Raw genomic sequence first — 23,071 nt, forward strand, 5'->3', positions numbered from 1 at the left:
AATCGCCCAAAGATGTGGCGAAGTACATTATGCACTTTATCCCAGGTGAAAGGAGAGGTTTGCAGTAGCTGTGAGTGTAAGGGCCCTAATAGCCCTGTGTGCCTGTCCTGTGAGATGCAATCCCTATGCTAAGTGTACCTGTGTGTGGTACTTCCGGAAACACTCTCCAAAGCATAGGGCAGGGTGGTCAGGACAGTCAGGACAGAAATAGCGGGTGTCACGCCTTATTCCACTCCTGCTACAGACGCGACATCTTTTTCGGGGTGACGGTTGGGTTGAGGTACCAGGAACGACACTGGGGAAATGTCGCTCGTGTAGACGGCTAACTACACTGGTGGATGGGGCCACGGAACCTCCTGGATACAGGAGGTTCGCAATGATCTCTTCCTGAAATTTGAGGAAGGATCCCGTTCTCCCAGCCTTACTGTAGAGAACAAAACTATTGTACATCGCCAATTAAATCAAATATACAGACACCTTCTTATACCAGCATCTGGTGCGTCGGGAAACTAAATAGGGAGCCAACATCTGGTCATTGAAGTCCACCCCTCCCATGAGCGCATTATAGTTGTGGACTGAGAGGGGCTTTTCAATGACACGGGTTGCCCTTTCAATTTGTATTGTCGTGTCTGCGTGAATGGAGGAGAGCATGTAAACGTCACGCTTGTCTCTCCATTTCACCGCGAGCAGTTCTTCGTTACACAAGGCAGCCCTCTCCCCCCTTGCAAGACGGGTGGTAACGAGCCGTTGGGGGAAGCCCACGCGACTAGGTCGCACGGTGCCACAGCAGTCAATCTGTTCTAGGAACAAATGCCTGAAGAGGGGCACACTTGTGTAAAAATTGTCCACATAAAGATGGTACCCCTTGCCAAATAAGGGTGACACCAAGTCCCAGACTGTCTTCCCACTGCTCCCCAGGTAGTCAGGGCAACCAACCGGCTCCAGGGTCTGATCTTTTCCCTCATAGATCCGAAATTTGTGGGTATAGCCTGTGGTCCTTTCACAGAGCTTATACAATTTGACCCCATACCGGGCACGCTTGCTTGGGATGTATTGTTTGAAGCCAAGGCACCCGGTAAAATGTATTAGGGACTCGTCTACGCAGATGTTTGGCTCGGGGGTATACAAATCTGCAAATTTCTGGTTGAAGTGGTCTATGAGGGGCCGAATTTTGTGGAGCCGGTCAAAAGCTGGGTGGCATCTGGGACGAGAGGTGCTGTTGTCGCTAAAGTGCAGGAAACACAGGATGGTCTCAAAACGTGCCCTGGACATAGCAGCAGAGAACATGGGCATGTGATGAATCGGGTTCGTGGACCAATATGACCGCAATTCATGCTTTTTGGTTAGACCCATGTTCAGGAAAAGGCCCAGAAAATTTTTAATTTCGGAAACTTGGACTGGTTTCCACCGGAAAGGCTGGGCATAATAGCTTCCCGGGTTGGCGGATATAAATTGTGTGGCATACCGATTTGTTTCTGCCACGACTAAGTCCAAGAGCTCCGCAGTCAAGAACAGCTCAAAAAATCCCAGGGCCGAACCGATCTGAGCTGTCTCAACCCGAACTCCAGACTGGGCGGTGAAAGGGGGAACTACAGGTGCGGCTGAAGTTGGTGACTGCCAATCAGGGTTTGCCAGCACCTCAGGGACTCTAGGGGCTCTACGGGCCTGTCTTTGCGGTGGCTGCGACGGGGTAACTATTGCACGTGCCACCGTACCAGCTTCAACTGCCCTTCTGGTGCTCGCCACTTCACCATGTTGTACGGCAGTGCTGGTACTATTTCCAGGGAGGGCTGCGCTGCTGGTGTATGCCTCACCACGTGATCCGACAGCGCCAGCCCCACTCTGCTGCCCTTGAAACGGATCCTGCACAACCTGTGGTCTAGCGACACGGGGCCGGGTACGCCTGGTGCTATCAGGGACCTCAACCTCCTCGTCCGAACTTTGGGTCAGACTGCCACTGCTCTCTACAGGTTCATATTCTGACCCGCTAGATTCCTCAGATGAGGGTTCCCATTCCTCATCCGACTGGGTCAGAAGCCTGTAGGCCTCTTCAGAAGAATACCCCCTGTTTGACATTTGGACTACTAAATTTAGGGGTATTCCCTGAGACTACCCAAGAAAAAAAGCAAGCCTGTCTTACAAAGGGGAGGCTAGCGAAGTACCGGAGGCCGCTGCGATTGATAAAAAATATCAAAACTGATTTTTTTATCGCCGCAGCGCTTGGAAAGTGATTGTGCAGTGATCAAAAAATACAATATTTTTTGTCACTGCGGCGGGGCGGGCGTGGGTGAACGCACGTGTGGGCGACCGATCAGGCCTGATCGGGCAAACACTGCGTTTTGGCTGGAGGGCGAGCTAAGGTGACACTAATACAATTATAGATCTGACCGTGATCAGTTTTGATCACTTACAGATACTATAAAAGTACAAATGCTGATTAGCGATACGCTAATCAGCGAATCAGTGACTGCGGTGCGGTGGGCTGGGCGCTAACTGACGCTAACTACCTAACCAAGGGGCCTAAACTATCCCTAAAACCTAACAGCCAATACTAGTGAAAAAAAAAGTGACAGTTTACACTGATCAATTTTTCCTTTCACTAGGTGATTGACAGGGGCGAGCAAGGGGTGATCAAGGGGTTAATTCGGGTGATGGGGGTGATCTGGGGCTAAGGTGTAGTGTTTGGTGCTACTCACAGTGATGTGTGCTCCTCTGCTGGAACCAACCGACGAAAAGGACCAGCAGAGGAGCAGACAAGCCATTTAACACATCATATTTACAAATATAATGTGTTATCTGGCTTTTCATTTGATTTTTAAAAAATCATCAGCTTGCCAGCGACGATCATTGGCTGGCAAGCTGATGACTCGACCCCCCTCTAACTTTTGCCGGCCCGCGATGCGCATGCGCGGGCCGGCTTTGAGCGAAATTTTCGCGTCTCGCGAGATGACGCGTATATGCGTGACTCTGCGCAGGGCTGCCGCCTCTGGAACGCGATCCTGCGTTAGGCGGTCCGGAGGCGGTTAAGAGGGGCTGACCTTTCTACCAAGTGAGTTGGGATAGATCTAAAAGTGGGTGCAGAGCAGGAGAGAGACTACAGGTGGAGTTGCCAGGGAGCTGCCCCACAACCTATAGGAGTGGCTGCATGTGGACCCAGGGTCAGAAGCAGTGGCGTATCCAAGCTATGGCAGCCATGGCTAGTGCCATAGGCGCCAAGCGGGGGGGGCGACCAGGGCCGATCCTACACGGGGTGCAGTGGGTGCCCGGGCCCCGCACCCCAGCGCTGCGGCCCTGGTGACAAGTGGGGGCGGCCGCGGCCGGCGGCAGGGCAGAGCAGGAGATGAGCGCCTCCATTGCGGAAGCGCTCATCTCCATAGTCATCTGTATTGCCGTCCTCAGGACGGCAATACAGATGCCTGTCTGTGCTGCGGCAGAGGAGGGAGAGGTGTGTCCCCTCCTGTTCCTCTGATAGGCTGCCGGCTTAGTGCTGGCAGCCTATCAGAGGCCGGTGATGGCGCGATGACGTCATCGCGTCGCCTGAGCCGTATAGCGAGGGACACACAGACGGAAGAGGTGGCCTGCATCGCATCGCATTGCTGGAGGTAAGTATAAGTGTATTATTTTTTTTTATTTTTTTATATAGGTACAATACTGGGCTGGCACATGATAAGGGGGGCTACTGGGCTGGCACATAAGGGGGGCTACTGGGCTGGCACATAAGGGGGGACTACTGGGCTGGGCTGGCACATGATAAGGGGGGCTACTGGGCTGGCACATGATAAGGGGGGACTACTGGGCTGGCACATGATAAGGGGGGACTACTGGGCTGGCACATGATAAGGGGGGACTACTGGGCTGGCACATGATAAGGGGGGCTACTGGCACATGATATGGGGGGCTACTGGCACATGATATGGGGGCACTCTGGCTACTGGCACATGATATGGGGGCACTCTGGCTACTGACACATGATATGGGGGGGCTCTGGCTACTGACACATGATATGGGGGGGCTCTGGCTACTGGCACATGATGGTGGGGGGGGGGGCTCTGGCTACTGGCACATGATATGGGGGGGCTCTGGCTACTGGCACATGATATGGGGGGCTACTGGCACATGATAAGGGGGGCTACTGGCACATGATAAGGGGGGCTACTGGCACATGATAAGGGGGCTACTGGCACATGATAAGGGGGGCTACTGGCACATGATAAGGAGGGCTACTGGCACATAGGGGGGCTACTGGCACATAAGGGGGGCTACTGGCACATGATATGGGGGGGCTCTGGCTACTGGCATATGATATGGGGGGCTCTGGCTACTGGCACATGATGGTGGGGGGGCTCTTATTTCTGGCACATGATTGGGGGCACTCTGGCTACTGGCACATGATATGGGGGGCTCTGGCTACTGACACATGATATGGGGGGGCTCTGGCTACTGACATGATATGGGGGGGCTCTGGCTACTGGCACATGATGGTGGGGGGGCTCTTATTACTGGCACATGATTGGGGGCATCTATGGGGGCACATCTTACTGCAGATTATTGGGGGACACTATAGGGGCATCTACTGAGGCTAAAAAAGAAGATATTTTATATGGGGGCTCTGTATAGGGGCATTTTATACTGGGACACATTATGGTGGGTACTATGGGGAAGGGGGGGGGTACTATGGGGAAGGGGGGGGCACTATGGGGGTCATCTACGGGGGCACTGAGAAGGGGTATTTTATATTGGCACATTATGGGAACATTAGCTCAACTGGGGGCATTACAAATGTTTTGCATATTATAAGGAGAATTATTACTACTGGGGGGGCATTATGGTGGGCTTTATTACTCCCCCATGGTATGACCCCCTAGTAGCAGCACCAGCCTCTCCCTGCTCTGCTATCCCTCTGCCCTTTCTCCAAATCCTTATTATGAAATCTTTCTCATTAGGTTAAAGCACAACATCAGCTCCGCCGAGCCCCCGGCCAAAGTGTTGAAGTGGCGTCCGAGATCCCCAAGGGCCAAGTCAAGTAACTGTAAGTTTTTATGGGGGTTCTACAAAAGAGCTATCGTGTTTTTTTTTTTGTTAAGGTTATCTGAAAGATGGGTTTAAAATATTTTGACAGGGGCGCAGTTTCAGTGCTTGCCATAGGCGCCATTTTCACTAGATACGCCTCTGGTCAGAAGACAGGCCAGGTTTGAGGAGAGGCAATGTAAGAACAGTCAAAAAGCCCCCCTGTATCAGGAGGATATGTAGACTGTGAGAAGAGTCAACATACCCTTCATTGATAACTGCTTGTCAGAGCTGTGTACCCCTATATTATAGTGTTAAGCGAATATTCGAATAACAAATTTTAATCACGAATATCGGCACTTCGAGAATTCGCAAATATTTAGAATATAGTGATATATATTCGTTATATCGAATATTCGTCATTTTTTCTATCTGAACACATGATTCCTCCCTGATTCTTGCTTGTGGGCCAATGACGTCATTGGCCCACAAACAAGAAGCAGGGAGGAATCATGTGTTCACTTCAGTTGGAAAAAAAGGACGAATATTCTAAAAAACAAATATATAGCACTATATTGAATATAGTGCTATACACTCACCTAAAGAATTATTAGGAACACCATACTAATACGGTGTTGGACCCCCTTTTGCCTTCAGAACTGCCTTAATTCTACGTGGCATTGATTCCACAAGGTGCTGATAGCATTCTTTAGAAATGTTGGCCCATATTGATAGGATAGCATCTTGCAGTTGATGGAGATTTGAGGGATGCACATCCAGGGCACGAAGCTCCCGTTCCACCACATCCCAAAGATGCTCTATTGGGTTGAGATCTGGTGACTGTGGGGGCCATTTTAGTACAGTGAACTCATTGTCATGTTCAAGAAACCAATTTGAAATGATTTGAGCTTTGTGACATGGTGCATTATCCTGCTGGAAGTAGCCATCAGAGGATGGATACATGTTCTCATTCTGTTTACGCCAAATTCGGACTCTACCATTTGAATGTCTCAACAGAAATCGAGACTCATCAGACCAGGCAACATTTTTCCAGTCTTCAACAGTCCAATTTTGGTGAGCTCGTGCAAATTGTAGCCTCTTTTTCCTATTTGTAGTGGAGATGAGTGGTACCCGGTGGGGTCTTCTGCTGTTGTAGCCCATCCGCCTCAAGGTTGTGCGTGTTGTGGCTTCACAAATGCTTTGCTGCATACCTCGGTTGTAACGAGTGGTTATTTCAGTCAACGTTGCTCTTCTATCAGCTTGAATCAGTCGGCCCATTCTCCTCTGACCTCTAGCATCCACAAGGCATTTTTGCCCACAGGACTGCCGCATACTGGATGTTTTTCCCTTTTCACACCATTCTTTGTAAACCCTAGAAATGGTTGTGCGTGAAAATCCCAGTAACTGAGCAGATTGTGAAATACTCAGACCGGCCCGTCTGGCACCAACAACCATGCCACGCTCAAAATTGCTTAAATCACCTTTCTTTCCCATTCTGACATTCAGTTTGGAGTTCAGGAGATTGTCTTGACCAGGACCACACCCCTAAATGCATTGAAGCAACTGCCATGTGATTGGTTGACTAGATAATTGCATTAATGAGAAATAGAACAGGTGTTACTAATAATTTTTTAGGTGAGTGTATATTCATTTTTTAAAATATTCGTCATTTTTTTCCATCTGAAGTCATAATTCTTCCCTGCTTAAGTTGCTTGTGGGCCAATGACTCATTGGCCCACAAGCAAGAAGCAGGGAGGAATCATGTGTTCAGATGGAAAAAATTACGAATATTCATAAAAACTAATATATAGCACTATATTCTATAGTGCTAAATATTCGTTTTTTACCCACGCCTGTATTGAGCGCGTAATATTCGCATATTACGTTATCATTATCTTGCCGATTTTCGCTTAAAAAAAAAAAGAATGTAGAATATAACGAATATCCGAATTCGCGAATATATGACGAATATTCTAAAAAATATTCGTGAAATATCACGAATCCGAATATGACCCCTGCCGCTCATCACTACTATATTATAATTGTTTTACATGGAAAAACCGTACCCAGGGGCATAGCTGCAGGGGAAGCAGGGGAAGCGGCTGCTTTGGGGCCCGAACTTAGAAGGGGCCCATCCAAGGGAGCACTAAATGATTTTATTGTCAGGGCCTCCTTAACCATATTATACAATGACATTATATACAATGACTGTATATACAGCGATCTTCACTAGTCATAGGAGTGGGGGTTGCATGGGAGAAGGGGATTACAAAAAAGTTGCTGGGGGGCTCCATTCAAAAATTTGTGTGGGGCCCAGTCATTTCTAGTTATGCCACTGACTGTGCCTCTCATCGGAGAAGACATGTATATCCTCCTGGGACAAACAGTTGGTCCCTCAAGTTATAATATTAATTGGTTCTCGGACGACCATTGTAAATTGAAACCATTGTAACTTGATTCCAAAACTCTGTGAAAAACTAGTAATTGGTTCCAAAGACATAAATGTCATCCCATGATAAGATAAAATGAAGATTTAAGAAAAATAAGCAGATAACTAAGACAGATAAAGTAGGTCCTTACATATAACAGTCAGGAATAGAGGCTGAAAGCTGTAAATCACTTTCTGTGATGAGGACAGGAGCTTCTACAGGATCTTGTATAGCAAAAATAGTGTACCCCAAAAATAAAATGAAGCCGCCCTCACCGGACATCCAAAGGAGCAGCTCATCCTGGCACAGATAGAGGGCAGTACAGGAGATGTAGTACCCCACCGTACAGTACAGAGGAGCTATAAGACAGCCAATACAAGTGTTTTACAAAAAGGAATAGCCTTATTGATTGGTTGGATCTGAGTCCGAGGCATTGTATGTTGAGTCTAGTTTCAACATATGATGGCCCAGGAAAAACCATTGTAAGTTGAAAATATTGTACCCTGAGCCCATTGTTTCTTGTATAGTTGAACTGTTATTGCTCTTTGTGCCTTTACTCCACCTCCCTCAACACCATCAAGTAGAGGGGAGGAGCGGGGCTTGGTTCAAATGTGAGTGGGTGTGCTCCTTTGCCAATAGATACAGCCCCTTTTGGGTCTTTTATACTCATTTGCATATGGATCAAAAGCATTTTTTTGGGAACATTAAACATTGAGAACAGCACATAAAGGTATGTTTGTGATGCACCGGGAACAGTTTAGAATGTACAGAAGTAGTGACAGACTCCCTTTTAAAAAAATACTTTGCAGAGTTTCCCCACATAACAACCGCTAAGGCATTTCGGGAGAGGATTTCGTTCTTGTCTTGATCTCGTTTTAATGTGATGTAATTTTATCCCATTTTGGACCATTTTTTGCAGTTGGCTATTTCCACCAACCAGAGATGAAGTCAATGGATCAGAATCAGTGGCGTAACTAAAAATGACTGGGCCCCACAGCAAATTTTTGAGCATTCTCCCCCCTCTCCCCAGCAACTTATACACAACCCCCTCCTCCCATGCAACCAAATCTTTTACTCCTCCTCCTGAGTGGGCCCCTTGTGAGTTCGGGCCCCACCTGAGCGGTGAGCTGGTCTTTTTGTTTTAGTACTCCTATGTATTACATTATATAATGGCTATTTTATGGTTTTGATTTGTGCAGAAATGTAATAGGGCTTCCATAAAAGGGGCAGGAGGCATTTTAAAGGGGTTATCCAAGTAAAGATAATGATGACCTATCCTCGGAATAGGTCATCATTATCACATCGACGGGGGTCCGAGTCCCAGCACCGATGCAGAGCGGCTGTTTCAGGGAGCCGCAGCTCTCACTGGAGCTCTGGCGAGTGCAGCCATAGTATAGTGGCAGTGTTTGGTATTGCATCTCAGCCCCATTCACTTGAACGGGGCTGAGCTGCAACTAGGCCACGTCACATGGCCTGAGAAGAGGCTGCGGCACTCATGGAGCACCGGCCTCTTCTAAACAGCAGATTGAGGATAGGTCATCAATATAAATTACCAGATAGCCCCTTTAAGACAATTTGTACATGATCTGTATATTACCAGGTAACCATAGTTTAACTCATTAAATTCAGGTGTAAGTGTTGAGTGACCAGCAGTGGGCGAGTTGGACATGAGTTTACCTTGTCATCTCCATATAATATCATACATTCATCACTGTCAGTTCCACTAGAAAGAAAAGAGGAGAAATATGTTTAGATACTGAATCTTGTATACATACTGGGGGAGATTTATCAGAACTGGTGTAAAGGAAAAAATGACTTAGTTGTCCATAATAACCAATCAGATTGATTGTTTCATTTCCCAAAATACCTCTGACAAATGAAAGGTGGAATCTGATTGGTTGCTATCTCATTGTGATTGTGGGCAGTCCTGGGGCGGGGCTTAAACCTAATATCCTGATATATTAATTATGATGTTTAGACTTTTTATCAGATTTATACTTTACCAATAATCTAGTTTTAATGGCATTGTCTCCAGTCCAGTAATCTGGCAGTATGGTTCCAGGTTAGACAGTTCATAAAGCTGGATCTCCCGATCTCTAGATGAGGCAAATAATCAATAGAATTCATTAATGTTACATTAGATGAAAATAATACACATATACACATATGAGTAACAGATACTTATACCTACCCAGTTCCCAGGACTAATTTATTATACTGTGTCATGATTGTAAAATCTGTCACCCATTTTGTCATTTTCTTTATGCTTTTTTCCTGGAAAACAAACATGTTGCTTATTGTTCAACAGGATTAGGCCTCATGCTCACGACCGTTGTTTTGGTCCGCATCCGAGCGGCCGTTTTTTGCGGCTTGGATGCGGACCCATTCACATAAATGGGGCCGCAAAAGATGCGGACAGCACTCCGTGTGCTGTCCGCATCCGTTGCTCCGTTCCGTGGTCCGCAAAAAAAAAAATAACCTGTCCTATTCTTGTCCGTTTTGCAGACAAGAATAAGCAGTTATATTAATGGCTGTCCGCGCATCAAGAGAATGCCAAGAGTGTGCAAAGCAGTAATCAAAGCAAAAGGTGGCTACTTTGAAGAACCTAGAATATGACATATTTTCAGTTGTTTCACACTTGTTTGTTATGTATATAATTCCACATGTGTTAATTCATAGTTTTGATGCCTTCATAGTCATGAAAATAAAGAAAACTCTTTGAATAAGAAGGTGTGTCCAAACTTTTGGTCTGTACTGTATATGAAATAGATAAAGAGGGTAGATAGATACTTTGAAGTATTACAATATTTACACTTTCACTTTGCTGTTCTTCTGATAATTCCTTTTTCATGGATATTTTAAACATTTAGATGCAAGACCCCTTTTGTGTACTCCTGAAGAACCATTTCAAAGTCTAGGGGTCTAGGGAGCATTTCCTAACCTATGTGATGCGACATGGAGCTCCAGTCCAGTATGAACAAAACGTTTCTTTTAAATGTTTTTATTCTTTTTCTTGTTTATTACATTAGCTTTGTATTATCACTTACGAATATTGCCTTGTCGCGCTTTAGCTTCAGCTGTGTAGACCAAAAGCAGATGTGACCGTCTTCTCTAACCATTATTAGAGTGCTGTCTTGCATTAGGAAAACTCGCAGAATGGGATCTCCGTGAACAATTTCCTGAATGGTCGCTGGTAACACGAAGGTGATTTTCCTGCGCCTGAGGTAAGAGTCTTCCAGTTCTGAGTAGTCCAGTTGCATGTAAGTGCAAAATTGTTCCTAAATAGAATAATAAATTACACCAGTATTTTAAATAATGGTGATAATAATAATACAGACCCAATTCCAAAAATATTTTTTGATGCTGTGTAAAATATAAACAAATGTAAATAAAAACGGCATACAATGATCTACAAATGTCATAGACTCATATTTTATTCATAATAAGTCATAGAACACATATCAGATGTTGAAAGTGAGACATTTTACCATTTCATGAAAAAAATTAACTCATTCGATCTGATCTTCTGTGCGTGACCTCTGCCTGTTTACTGAATTCTACTTGTTCTGCCTGCCCTGACCTTTGCCTGTCCATCTGCCTGTTTACTGGATTGAACAAACTCTGCCTGTCCTGACCTCAGCTTGTGCACTGAACATGATTCGGCCTGTCCCCTTCGGTGACATGCACCGGTGTCCCTTAAACCTCCTGTGTCATCTGTCACTGAATGAAGACTACTTCAAAAGGTAGTGGCCTGGAGGTTTCCTTAGGAGTATTTCTAAGAAATATCCTTCAGTGACGAAGTGAGTCCACATCCGCTACCTTACAGCCGCATTCAGTGTCCAGTGTATAATAGTATACTGTAAGCTCCCTCTAGTGGTGGCTGCCACCTCTACATGTTGACCCCATAAGTCAGACATCGCCTCCAATATGTGCAAAACTCAGCACTTTCACCTTTTATATTGGGTGTCAACTATCTTGTGAATCTAAGTAGAGAACCTTTTTGGATACATACATTACAGGGTTTGTTCTGATGTTTTACATAACTTTTCTGTTAAATGTTTTACTCGGGTGGAGGAGGGGGGGGGGTCACATAAATAGGAAATCATCTCATGATCTAACATTTTTATAGCTTTAAAATAATGATTGTCATTAGCTGCGATGGATTATAATTCATCCTCTCTACACTTTTGGTTCCTGAAACAGTCATGTCTTCCTGTGATTGATATTGTTCACCATTTTCAGAAGTGGTTCTGGCGTGAAAATACTGATTATAGAGAGTGAGATGACATTTGATATACAGTACAGACCAAAAGTTTGGACACACCTTCTCATTCAAAGAGTTTTCTTTATTTTCATGACTATGAAGGCATCAAAACTATGAATTAACACATGTGGAATTATATACATAACAAACAAGTGTGAAACAACTGAAAATATGTCATATTCTAGGTTCTTCAAAGTAGCCACCTTTTGCTTTGATTACTGCTTTGCACACTCTTGGCATTCTCTTGATGAGCTTCAAGAGGTAGTCCCCTGAAATGGTCTTCCAACAGTCTTGAAGGAGTTCCCAGAGATGCTTAGCACTTGTTGGCCCTTTTGCCTTCACTCTGCGGTCCAGCTCACCCCAAACCATCTCGATTGGGTTCAGGTCCGGTGACTGTGGAGGCCAGGTCATCACTCTCCTTCATGGTCAAATAGCCCTTACTTTCAAAGTTTTCCCAATTTTTCGACTGACTGACCTTCATTTTCTTTACTTAGCTGCTTTTTTCTTGCCATAATACAAATTCTAACAGTCTATTCAGTAGGACTATCAGCTGTGTATCCACCTGACTACTCCTCAACGCAACTGATGGTCCCAACCCCATTTATAAGGCAAGAAATCCCACTTATTAAACCTGACAGGGCACACCTGTGAAGTGAAAACCATTTCAGGGGACTACCTCTTGAAGCTCATCAAGAGCATGCCAAGAGTGTGCAAAGCAGTAATCAAAGCAAAAGGTGGCTACTTTGAAGAACCTAGAATATGACATATTTTCAGTTGTTTCACACTTGTTTGTTATGTATATAATTCCACATGTGTTAATTCATAGTTTTGATGCCTTCAGTGTGAATCTACAATTTTCATAGTCATGAAAATAAAGAAAACTCTTTGAATGAGAAGGTGTGTCCAAACTTTTGGTCTGTACTGTATATATCATGAAATACATACTGTTGGGAGCGCCAACACATTATATAGCCGATTGGCCACCGTGAAGAGAGCTTGGGTGGCCCTCGGGGCATCAGCGCTAGCGGAATTCATCCCGGTATGGTCTATGGCCAGTCCTCCCCTGTGCACAACTCATCATGTAATAAATGAATGGGAAATATGGGGGAGATTTATCAAAACTGGTGCAAAGGAAAACTGGGTTAGTTGCACCTTTCATTTTTCAGAGGTCCTTTTGGAAAATGAAAGGCTCAATCTGATGGATTGCTGGGGCAACTAAACCAGTTTTTCTTTGCACCAGTTTTGAAAAATCTCTCCCGTAGTTTTGCTTTGTAAATACACTTTGTGCTTTACATGTACAGAGGACTGAAAATATACAAAGGGAAGTCTGATGGTTTGAAGTATGACATGAAAATGAAAGAAGCCGACGGCTCAGTAGTCAGCAGAAAGGTGTTCTTCTCCTAAACTTACTCTCAAGCCAATTAAAACCGGTGGGGGGTTAGTTATCGGTTCTCATCTCCCAGGAATCAGATCATTATAAGGAAAACTTGTTCTATAACTCTAAATTAAATACACAGTCTATTAACTATGAATTGCCAATAAGCAGAAAACCACAAAAATATCACCGAAAACGTGAGGCACGGAATAATCCTCCAGCCCTGTTATATTTTTATGGCTATTACAGAAGTAAAAAATTCACAGATGCTGTCATTTAACATATTGATCTTTAAAAGCAGAGTCAGTGCTGGAAAAGCCATTATTTCTCCACTGTAATTATTGTTAGAGATGGATTTCTATCTAAATCATTTCCCAAAGACAAGCCCTGGCTTCTCTAACGCTGATGATCAGATGGAATCACTGGGGAGTCACGTTTGGCGATTTAGTCCCCCTGCAGGGGCTGAAGTATAGCAAATGAATGGTCGTCTATGTCATGGATTATTGTGCTGGGTCCATTCTAGCCTCTCATCAAAACTTTGTACTGCCCCATCCAGTTGCCCATTATGCTTGCGTCAAACACTTCCACGTAAAGTGGAAAGCATAGCCTGACCCCCAGATTTCTGGCAAATTTATGATTTTTTATTAAGTGGAAACAATTTTTAATAAAAACAAAATTATAATAATTGTAGTAACAAAATCATGCTCCACCTCACCCACTTTACCCACCTTCTATGTTGGAAAAAGTGGAACAGGTGCTTCGTAAATATCTCCAGTGTATTTACATCAGGCAGCTGGCATAAATACACAGAATGCCATAAAACTGTTTGCCTGCAGCCACCAAGGCGGATAGTAAATTACCGTATACAGTTACTATTGCTATCAATGGCAGATGTAAAAATCTCTTTGCACTAAGCTCCCTCTAGTGGGGGCTGCCAGAAAATGCAGTAAATCTTGGTAGGGAGCAGATAAATGAGTTCAGTGCCGGGCCCCCTCTCCCAGGGTCCCATAGCAGTCATGTGGTCTGCCTCTATGGTAGGTACACCATTCTTACATAGTAGCTTTCTGTTCTGGTCATAAAATGGGTAGCCCAGAGGGATACCCCATCTATGATACCTCTATGTCCTAGCAGAGTGTATTGAAAGGGGATTGTTGTTAGACAACCCTCTTAACCACTTAGTAACCACCTACGGTATATGCTTTTTTACGGCGGTCACTAAAAGGCTTTAGGCTGTGCAGCTGCCTTTTTATGGGGGCCCAGTTTAGTGCCGACCTGGGCAATAGTGCCTTAGATGCCTCAGGCAATAGCGCCTGAAGCATATAAGCAGTTACAGAGGGAGTGGGCTCCTTCTGTCTCCCATTGGCACCCACGAATGAGATCCCAGGGTGACGATGACTGTGCACACAGGCCAGGGCCTAGTGAAGGCCATGCATCTCTGGCGGAGCCTGCTGGTGGATGTCAGTATAGCACTGACAGTAAAATACATTGCACTGCATGAACAGTACAATGTATTTTAGAAGCGATCAAAAGATTGCCTATTATAGTCCCAGAGTGGGACTATTAAATAGTTTTAAAAGTTTAAAATATTTCCGAGTTAAAAAAATACACCTTTTTTCCATTAATAAAAACCCACACTTTTCAATGGAAAAAATTGTAAAAATAAAATCTCCACCACATATTTGGTATCGCCGCATCTATAACAACCAGCACTACACAATTATCATGTAATTTATGCCATACGTTGAACTCTGTAAAAACAAAACCCCCAAAAATGCCAGAATAGCTGCTTTTTGCTTATTTGCCACAAAAAAATGGAATAAAAAGAGATCAAAAAGTGTTATATACCCCAAAATGATACCAATGAAAACTACAAGTCATCCCACAAAAATCAAGCCCTGACAGCTCTGTAGACAGAAAAATGAAAAAGTTATGTCTTGGGATTCGGCGATGCAAAAACATTTTTGTCTTTTTTTTAAAAAAAAGGGGGTTTTATAGTGACAAAGTAGGAAAACGTATAAAGAACTATATGTGTTTGGTATCACTGTAATCTTACTGGCCCAGAGAATAATGTTATCATATGATGTACACCAAAAATGTAAAAACTCAGTGCCAGTATTGTTGTTTTTCCCATCATCCTCCCAGAAAGAGTTAAATAAAGTTAATCAGTAAGTTATGTGTACTGCAAAATCAGACCATTAAAAACTACAACTTGCCCCACAAAAAACAAGCCCTCATAGGGCAACATCGATGGAAAAAAATATAAATAAACGTTATGGCTCTTGGAAGGCGATAATGAAAAAAAATATATAATAATTGCTTGGTCGCTAAGGCCCAAAACAGGCTGGTCACTAAGTGGTTAATAATTTTCACAGTGGAGAAGGGAAATCTGAAAAGTGATTTCTAGGGCACTAAAGAAGTCCATCAGGAAAGCAATGTGAGGCTAGAAATAGAAATGTGCCATACAATGCAATTAGCACATAGGGGGAGATTTATTAAACTGGTGTAAAGTAGCTCTTCAGCTAAAGATAATCTGTATTCATGATCATAGCCCCTGAGAAGCAGAGCAGAGAAGAGGATGAGGCAACTCTTCTGAGAGTAACTTGTCCTCCTGTGTGATTAGGACCGGTTTACTGTGTACTAATACACGGCGGCCATTTTATTTTTCCTAATTATTGCTCCCTAGATGAAATGAGCCATTATAACTAATTAAACGTATTTGGGAATATATTTATAATAAAGTAATATTTAAGTATTTTCATTTTCTTAATTCAAAATTATGTTTTAATATATGCTAATTAGGCCCTAACAAGCAATGGGGGCATTGCAGTTGCTGGTAGAGGCTCTGCTCTCTCTGCAACTGCCATGCCCTTTCCACTTTGATTGACAGGACCAGGCATTAATGTGTCACGATGGGGAGTGGGGGGAAAACTCCCCACCATATAGCGTGGGTACATGGGGAAGCAGCTAGGCCTGGACACGAGGAAAAAGGAGCAGGTCACCTCCTAGGCCCTGACTCCTAACCGTATGACTTTATACCGTAAATGAACTGAGATTCAATGGGTATATTATCAAAAAAAAAAATTCAAAAAAGTAAACCCCCAGGCATCGCCGAAACGCGCGTCGGGGTACGTGGCTCTCCTGAGGTGGATATCCCCAATACAATTTGTATGCAATTATACTATGTCTACTATGAGTTTAAGGGATGTGGCTGTTCTTAGATCTGTTATATATTTTTTGAGGCCCTGGCCTTTGTTTACATTCATTTAGGTTACTTTGACCAACTTTGTTACTGTGCCACAGCCATATATTTACAGATATGGAGATTTAGTTGCTGCTATGCACTTGCATTTTGCCACGCTGTCTGGGACAGTTTGTTGATGTGAAGATTCATGCATTGGCACTTTATACTATATGTTTATTTATATAGATATCAACTGTGGTTATGTATTTATGTGCAGCACTAAGCTAGATGATTCACCTTTTTTTTCCATCCCTCCGTCCTTTTTTCTCGATATACATGTGCTGATATATCTCCTCAGGTGTAGTCATTTTTTATCTGATGTATCATGTTCTCATTTTATATATGTTATTTATCCTAACCGTATGAGCAGACCCAGATGGTAGGTGGTCTCATACACAGTAACCTCAGACCCTGAGTCACCCTGATGATCCCTGAATAAAGGTTAGGAGCAAGAGACGGCCTGTTCATCCCAGACACGGATGAACAGGAGTCTCCACCTGTCCAGAGGAAGGAGATACCGCATGCTTGTTGGAGAGACATTTGTTCTGTTCAGAGTCACCAGCAGATGCAAAGCAGACCCGGGTCTGTAAGATCGTGCACGCACCTCATCACAGTGTTGGAGCCTACGAACTGAGACCAGGCATGTAGTTAGCTAGTTAGGGTTTCTGTTTGTGTCAGGCCACAAGTGTTATTACTGTTCATTTCAAGGACTCCATAACTTAAAGGGGTTATCCCACTTAGCAGTTTCATACTTACCTGCTGCCACCGCGCGTTCACTTCCTGGATTCTGGCTGGGGGCGGGCTTCATCTTGATTGAAGTCTTCTCCCGGCCGGGCCGCGCGCTGGACTGAACGCGCTCGCTGCCGCGCATGCGCAATGTGACTTATTTCTGGCCAGTATAGTACAGAGCCGGCGTGCGCGTTCGCAGCTCTGTACTATTCTGGCCGGGAAGAAGTCACCGTCGCGCATGCGCGGCAGCGTGCGCGTTCAGGACAGCGAGTGGCCCGGCCGGGAGAAAAGAAGAAGTCTTTTGGGCAAGCGCGACCATCGGGATCTTGCGGAAGAGCGGTGGTCGTAACCAGGGGAGACCGAGTCACAACAATAAGGTAAGTGGGGATGAATTTTCTCCTGATCGGTGGGAATTTGTTAATAAAGTATATTTACAAAAATGATCACTGTCAAATCATTAACAGATTTAACAGTGATCATTATGATGGGATAACCCCTTTAAAGTGACATTTCACATTGAAGAGCTGATAAAATTCTCACAAACTCAAGCCAGGCTGGCGTTTTTATTTGCTCATAAGGAATACTCAGGCACGTGCTACAGGACCAGTTATGGAAGGGGGAACACTGTAGAACTTGGTAAGATTGTAAGCTGTTGTGCTGCACCGCAGGCTAGCCCGTAACACACACCTATACAGTGATTCTTGTTTTTAGGGTAATAACAGGTACGGTGTGGCAGTTTAGTTGTGCCCGCAAGTAGGTAAATTACTGCACTTTCCTCCTTCATCCATCGGAGGGCGCCGTGCTGTGCAGCACAAGGGTCTCAGCCTTCAGGCTGGTTGTATGTACATTTATTGTATGTTCTCAGCATTTGTGGTTGTGTTTATTGCTACAAATAAGTAAAATTCAGTTTTGGCAAAAGCTGGTGTTGGGGTTGCTTTCCCTGTTTGTGACTTCACTGTATCCTGGGGAGCCCACCCCGGTACACGGCTTACACAGCTAGACCTCTATGTCTCCACTTATGTTCCTGGGGAACAAAGGATTGGCATACTGATATCCAACAACTCTGATTCCTCCCCCTGACACTCAGGCAGCCTACACAAGCACTAGGTTGTCAGCTAACCCCAGACCCAGCGGGCATGATCAGTGTAATCCCAAACATCTATTAAAATTAACTAAAGTAATTCCTCACTGTTTTGCTTAGTGCATTGAAGGTAATGGGCTTTCCTCCATGGTAGTCCTAAATTGGAGCTTTGACATTCAAAGACATAACCGAGGGATTAGGCCACGGTAATAAATATCAAAGATGTGGAACAGATCAACCTTACTAGCGGCTTTAATATCTTTCCAATGGAATGCAAAGTAATAGCAATAGTCTCTAAGTCTGCAATTTATTTGCAACTGGTCGGCTGAGATGCCTTGTCCTCAACATGGCTCTCTTCCTTTCTACAGTGCCACAGCATTCACTGCCCTGGCTGAATTTACAGGCTCAGCGTGATTCGCATGAACCTGCACTACTTCAGTATTTTCAGGGACCCTCGATCTCTAGCATGGTGACTGCGGATCCACCCGCTGCAGGTCTCTGTCTCTCAGCTGAACTTCTCTTGCACAAGGCTGACTATCACTGTTAGGTCCTCTCCTAATCCAGTAGGCACTGACCCAGCACAGCCTCTTCTATCTCAGGTGACATGCTTGAGCACAGGAGCAGATGGGCAATCTCTGTTTCCACCCACTCTTGGCTGCCATATTACGGGCCTTCTTCTCTGGCTGTTTCCAGTGTCACTCTGGTCACACTCTGGACCCTCTCTACAACATGCGCTACAACCCAACCACTTTAAGGACCAGTTACACTACTATATATCCCTTGTTCAGGACTCCTAGAATGGCTAAGTATCTTAGTGCTACGAAAAAGTCCAAAGGTTTCGGTTATGGACAAGGCCCTGAACTAAATTGATCTGCTTCACTGGAGGAAACCACCATGTGCCTGCCAACCTGACATACCGCAAACACAATAACAGTAAAATATATATACAAATATAATGCAATATAGCCCAAGCTGAAAAGAAAGGGTTAAGGGCAGACTATGATAACATAACAGCACAACAGCAGGGAGATACGAAATCCACCATCTTACACCAGCATGGATTATTGGTGGCTCAGCTTTAAGTGAAATATATACTAACCCACAGAATTTTCCCAGTTGCTGTGAAGTCTATTTTCATAAAAAGCTTTTCTATCTGTTCATCACTCTGAAAAAAGAGAGAAACTGAGAAATGATAACTGTAGAGTAAATGAAGCTTTATTTCTTATTACTCACAAACATATGGAGTAGTCATATTGTGGGTATTTAAAGGGGTTGTGTCGTGAAGCATATTCTACATTTTTCCAACCAGCCCCTGGATCTAAATACTTTTGTAATAAAAAAATGAGTATAGCCAGTGAGCTATTTAATAAAATGTATCTGTATAGCGCCACCTGCTGTTTGTTCTTTACCTTATTTTCTGTCCATCTCACTGAGCTGGTCGAACCTGCTCAGATTAAATCTTTAACTGCCACCAACTATATGTTCTGTTAGAAGCTGTGGCAGTTACAGAGAGAGAGCTGCAGCAGAAAGGACACCCTCCTGACCTGCAGCAGAAAGGGCACCCCCCCCCCTGAGCTGCAGCAGAAAGGCCACCCCCCCATGAGCTGCCAGGCTGAAGATAATCTAGCAGAGCGGAGATCCTTGGACCCATGTGAGGTGCAGGGCTGGTTCTAGCTTTGTTAGAATGAGATTGTCACATACTATATGACCCCTGATTTTCATTTTTTTTTTTACATCAACCCCTTTAAAGGTTTAATACAAAGGATTTAATACAGAGTTCAGGGTGTCCTGCCCATTTGACTCTTTGGTGCCTACATTTTCTGAATGGTGGTTGACCCTTCAGAGACCAGATACAGGGGAAAAAAAGCAATTACAGAGAACATGTCATAAGTGACTGTTGTTTAATTACATAGTAACATAGTACATAAGGCTGAAAAAAGACATTTGTCCATCCAGTTCTGCCTGTTATCCTGCAAGTTGATCCAGAGGAAGGCAAAAAAAAACAAAAAACTGTGAGGTAGAAGCCAATTTTCCCCACTTTAGGGAAAGTGAATTCCTTCCCGACTCCAATCAGAATAACTCCCTGGATCAACGACCCCTCTCTAGTAACTATAGCCTGTAATATTATTACACTCCAGAAATACATCCAGGCCCCTCTTGAACTCTTTTAGTGAACTCACCATCGCCACCTCCTCAGATGTTAAAGAGCATCTGTCAGCATGATCAACCCTATTAAACCAAGCATATAGCCTTTTAGGGTTGACCATGCTGCCAAAAACGATGTCCTGATTACGTATGTCTGGTGTCCCATTCCTGAGAAAAGACAGTTTTTATTTATATGTAAATGAGCTTACTGGAGCACCTAGGGGCCAGCCACAGCCCTCGAGGCACCAGTTAGTAATACCCCTACACATTTATTCCCCTTCCCCTAGATTGATAGGGCTAGACATTTCATCTAGCCCTGTCTTTTTGCACCTGCACTGTGCTTCCAAGTCTCGGGGCATGCTTTCCAATCAGTGCAGATTCCAACTGAGCAAGGTCCTCACACAAGTGCCGTGACTCCCAGTCTCGGCTGCTTGGAGACCAGTAGACCCAGGGGAAAGGGGAGGGACTAGAACTGTAGGAGTGTTACTAACTGGTGCTCTAGTAGGCTCATCTATATATGAATAAAAATGTGCTTTTCTCAAGAAACACAATCAGGTTATCGTTTTTGTCAGTATGACAACCCTACCAGGCTCATGGTGTAATAGACAGATGCTCTTTAAACATTTTTTTAAAACATTTGACAAAAACTTACAGCTTTTATACTGGACACTAGATCTAAACTGTCAATCTTTCCCGTTCTGTACAAGTAACTTTCCAGTAACCATTGTATTATCATCACAGGCAGGATTAGAATAAAAGATATCACCTCTGTATAGATAACACAAGATGCACCATTCACAATAGGTGATATCACAGCTCATCTATTCCCTCCTGACCCCTGCACAGGTCATAGGGTATGCCTAGAAAGCCAATGAGGTCCCCTACGGTTTGCTTTGTCTATGGCCCATGTGGGCTGTTCTCAAGGAACATGAAGTCTTGACATATTTTAGCGAAAACTGCATGATTTTAAGATTTAGAAACATAGAATGTGTCGGCAGATAAGAACCATTTGGCCCATCTAGTCTGCCCAATATACTGAATACTATGGATAGCCTATACATATGAATACTATGGATATTTAAAAAATATATAGATAGTAACACAAAATCCCATACAGTACTGGGGTTGTCCCTGTTATGACCACCACCCTTATGCATCTCATCTATCAGACAAATAAAATGTCTACAAGAATGGTCCTATAGTCTATTAAAGAAAACATACTAAATCCTTACTTACAGTTGCTCGTAATCCTGTGCTTTTCTTTACTGCCCATTTAAATGCATCCAGGTCCACAGAGTTTTTCCCATTGTTTTCGAGCTCCTAGAACAAACCAATTCCAGTGATTACCATAAGCAAAGCCCTTCATAACCGGAGAATCTTTGCTGCATAAAAGCTCATTCATTTCTTATTAAAGGAGTATTCCCCATTAAAGTGTAACTTGTCATTTTTTTAAATTTTTGTAATGTGTAGGGGCAGTGATTCTTATAATTTTTGTAATATACTTTAATTACTGAAATCGAACATTTCTATTAGAGGAATAGCTGTAAAGTGGTCCATTTTGAGCCTTAGCAACGCTCCTCTGTCTTCTGTTTACAGAACTGTGGAGACTTGCCAACACTGACTGTTATGTAAACAGAAGACAGAGGAGAGTCGCTAAGGCTCAAAATGGGCCACTATAGAGCTATTTCTCTAATAGAAATGTTCGATTTCAGTAATTAAAGTATATTTCAAAACTGATAAGTATCACTGCCCCTATACATTACTCAAATAAAAAAAGAAAGTCAGTTACATAGATGACTTCTCCTCTTTTGTTCTCTTTTTCAAAGGCTTCTCTGATCAACCAGGACAGTATCTCGTTCTTGGCAGTAAATATACATCTCATGCCAGAGTTATAGCTAGGCTTTTCTTCATCTGGAGCAAAGATTCAGTATCCAGGCAAAATGACTTGGTGCCCTTCCCCATGTCAACCAGGGCACATGCTCTGCCTGCCACCCCCCAGCTACATCCATGAACCGTGCACAAGCTGTAGCTAAAACTTTTTCATGGGTGCTACTATTTGGTATCAATAAATAAGGCGCTGTTCACACCTGTACTACAGCTTTATAATGGAAACCATTGGCTGAGAGACTTGTCGTCAGCTATCTCTGGAAGTCCCATAGGATTTGATGGGGTGGCACAGGTTACTGTAATATGCTCACGTAAAAATTGGCCATTTGCAATGCCAAAAATACAGCAAAAATAGTTCAAACTGCAGCACTATTCCCAACAGACCTCATTTTAAAGGGATGATCACATTATAAAGAATATATCCTTTAAAGACTCCTAGCCTGAAAAGTTTCTGTCCATCAAGGGGCCCCTACTGATCGTGAGAATGGGGGCCCTGTGGCTCATTCACACGATCGTAATTCTGGGGCCGCATCCGTTTAGCAATTTTGCGTAAAGCGTGCGGACCCATTCATTTCAATGGGGCCGCAAAAGATGCGGACAGCACACCGTGTGCTGCCTGCATCCGTTTTTCCGTTCCGCGGCCCCGCAAAAAATATAGAGCATGTCCTATTCTTTTCCGCAATTGCAGACAAGAATAGGTATTTTCAATATAGTGCCGGCCATGTGCGGTCTGCAAAATGCGGGATGTACACGGCTGGTATCTGCAATTTGTGGAACGCAAAATACTTACGTCACGTGAATGCACCTTAAGTCCGTAAAATGACAGAGGTATTTTCCGGACTTAATGCTGCTCCTGTGACACAAAATCACAGCAGTATAATGATATACGATACCGTCAGGGGGGTAGCTAAAG

The 23,071-nt window shown here is 44.0% G+C and overlaps 1 protein-coding gene across 1 annotated transcript in view; it reads right to left on the reverse strand.

Annotated features, from left to right (window-relative positions):
* The window catches only part of LOC120996311 (WD repeat-containing protein 49-like), a 193,320-nt gene that overhangs the window by 141,873 nt on the left and 28,376 nt on the right, over window positions 1-23,071 (reverse strand). Inside the window, exons 4-9 of the mRNA XM_040426158.1 lie at window positions 21,508-21,591; window positions 19,226-19,291; window positions 10,484-10,714; window positions 9,628-9,710; window positions 9,440-9,532; window positions 9,114-9,159 (exon numbers count right to left, since the gene is read on the reverse strand). Of these exons, the coding sequence (XP_040282092.1) occupies window positions 9,114-9,159; window positions 9,440-9,532; window positions 9,628-9,710; window positions 10,484-10,714; window positions 19,226-19,291; window positions 21,508-21,591 (603 nt within the window). The remainder of the gene's footprint in view (window positions 1-9,113; window positions 9,160-9,439; window positions 9,533-9,627; window positions 9,711-10,483; window positions 10,715-19,225; window positions 19,292-21,507; window positions 21,592-23,071) is intronic.

Source organism: Bufo bufo, chromosome 3 (genome assembly GCF_905171765.1).
Source record: "Bufo bufo chromosome 3, aBufBuf1.1, whole genome shotgun sequence".
NCBI lineage: Eukaryota > Metazoa > Chordata > Amphibia > Anura > Bufonidae > Bufo > Bufo bufo.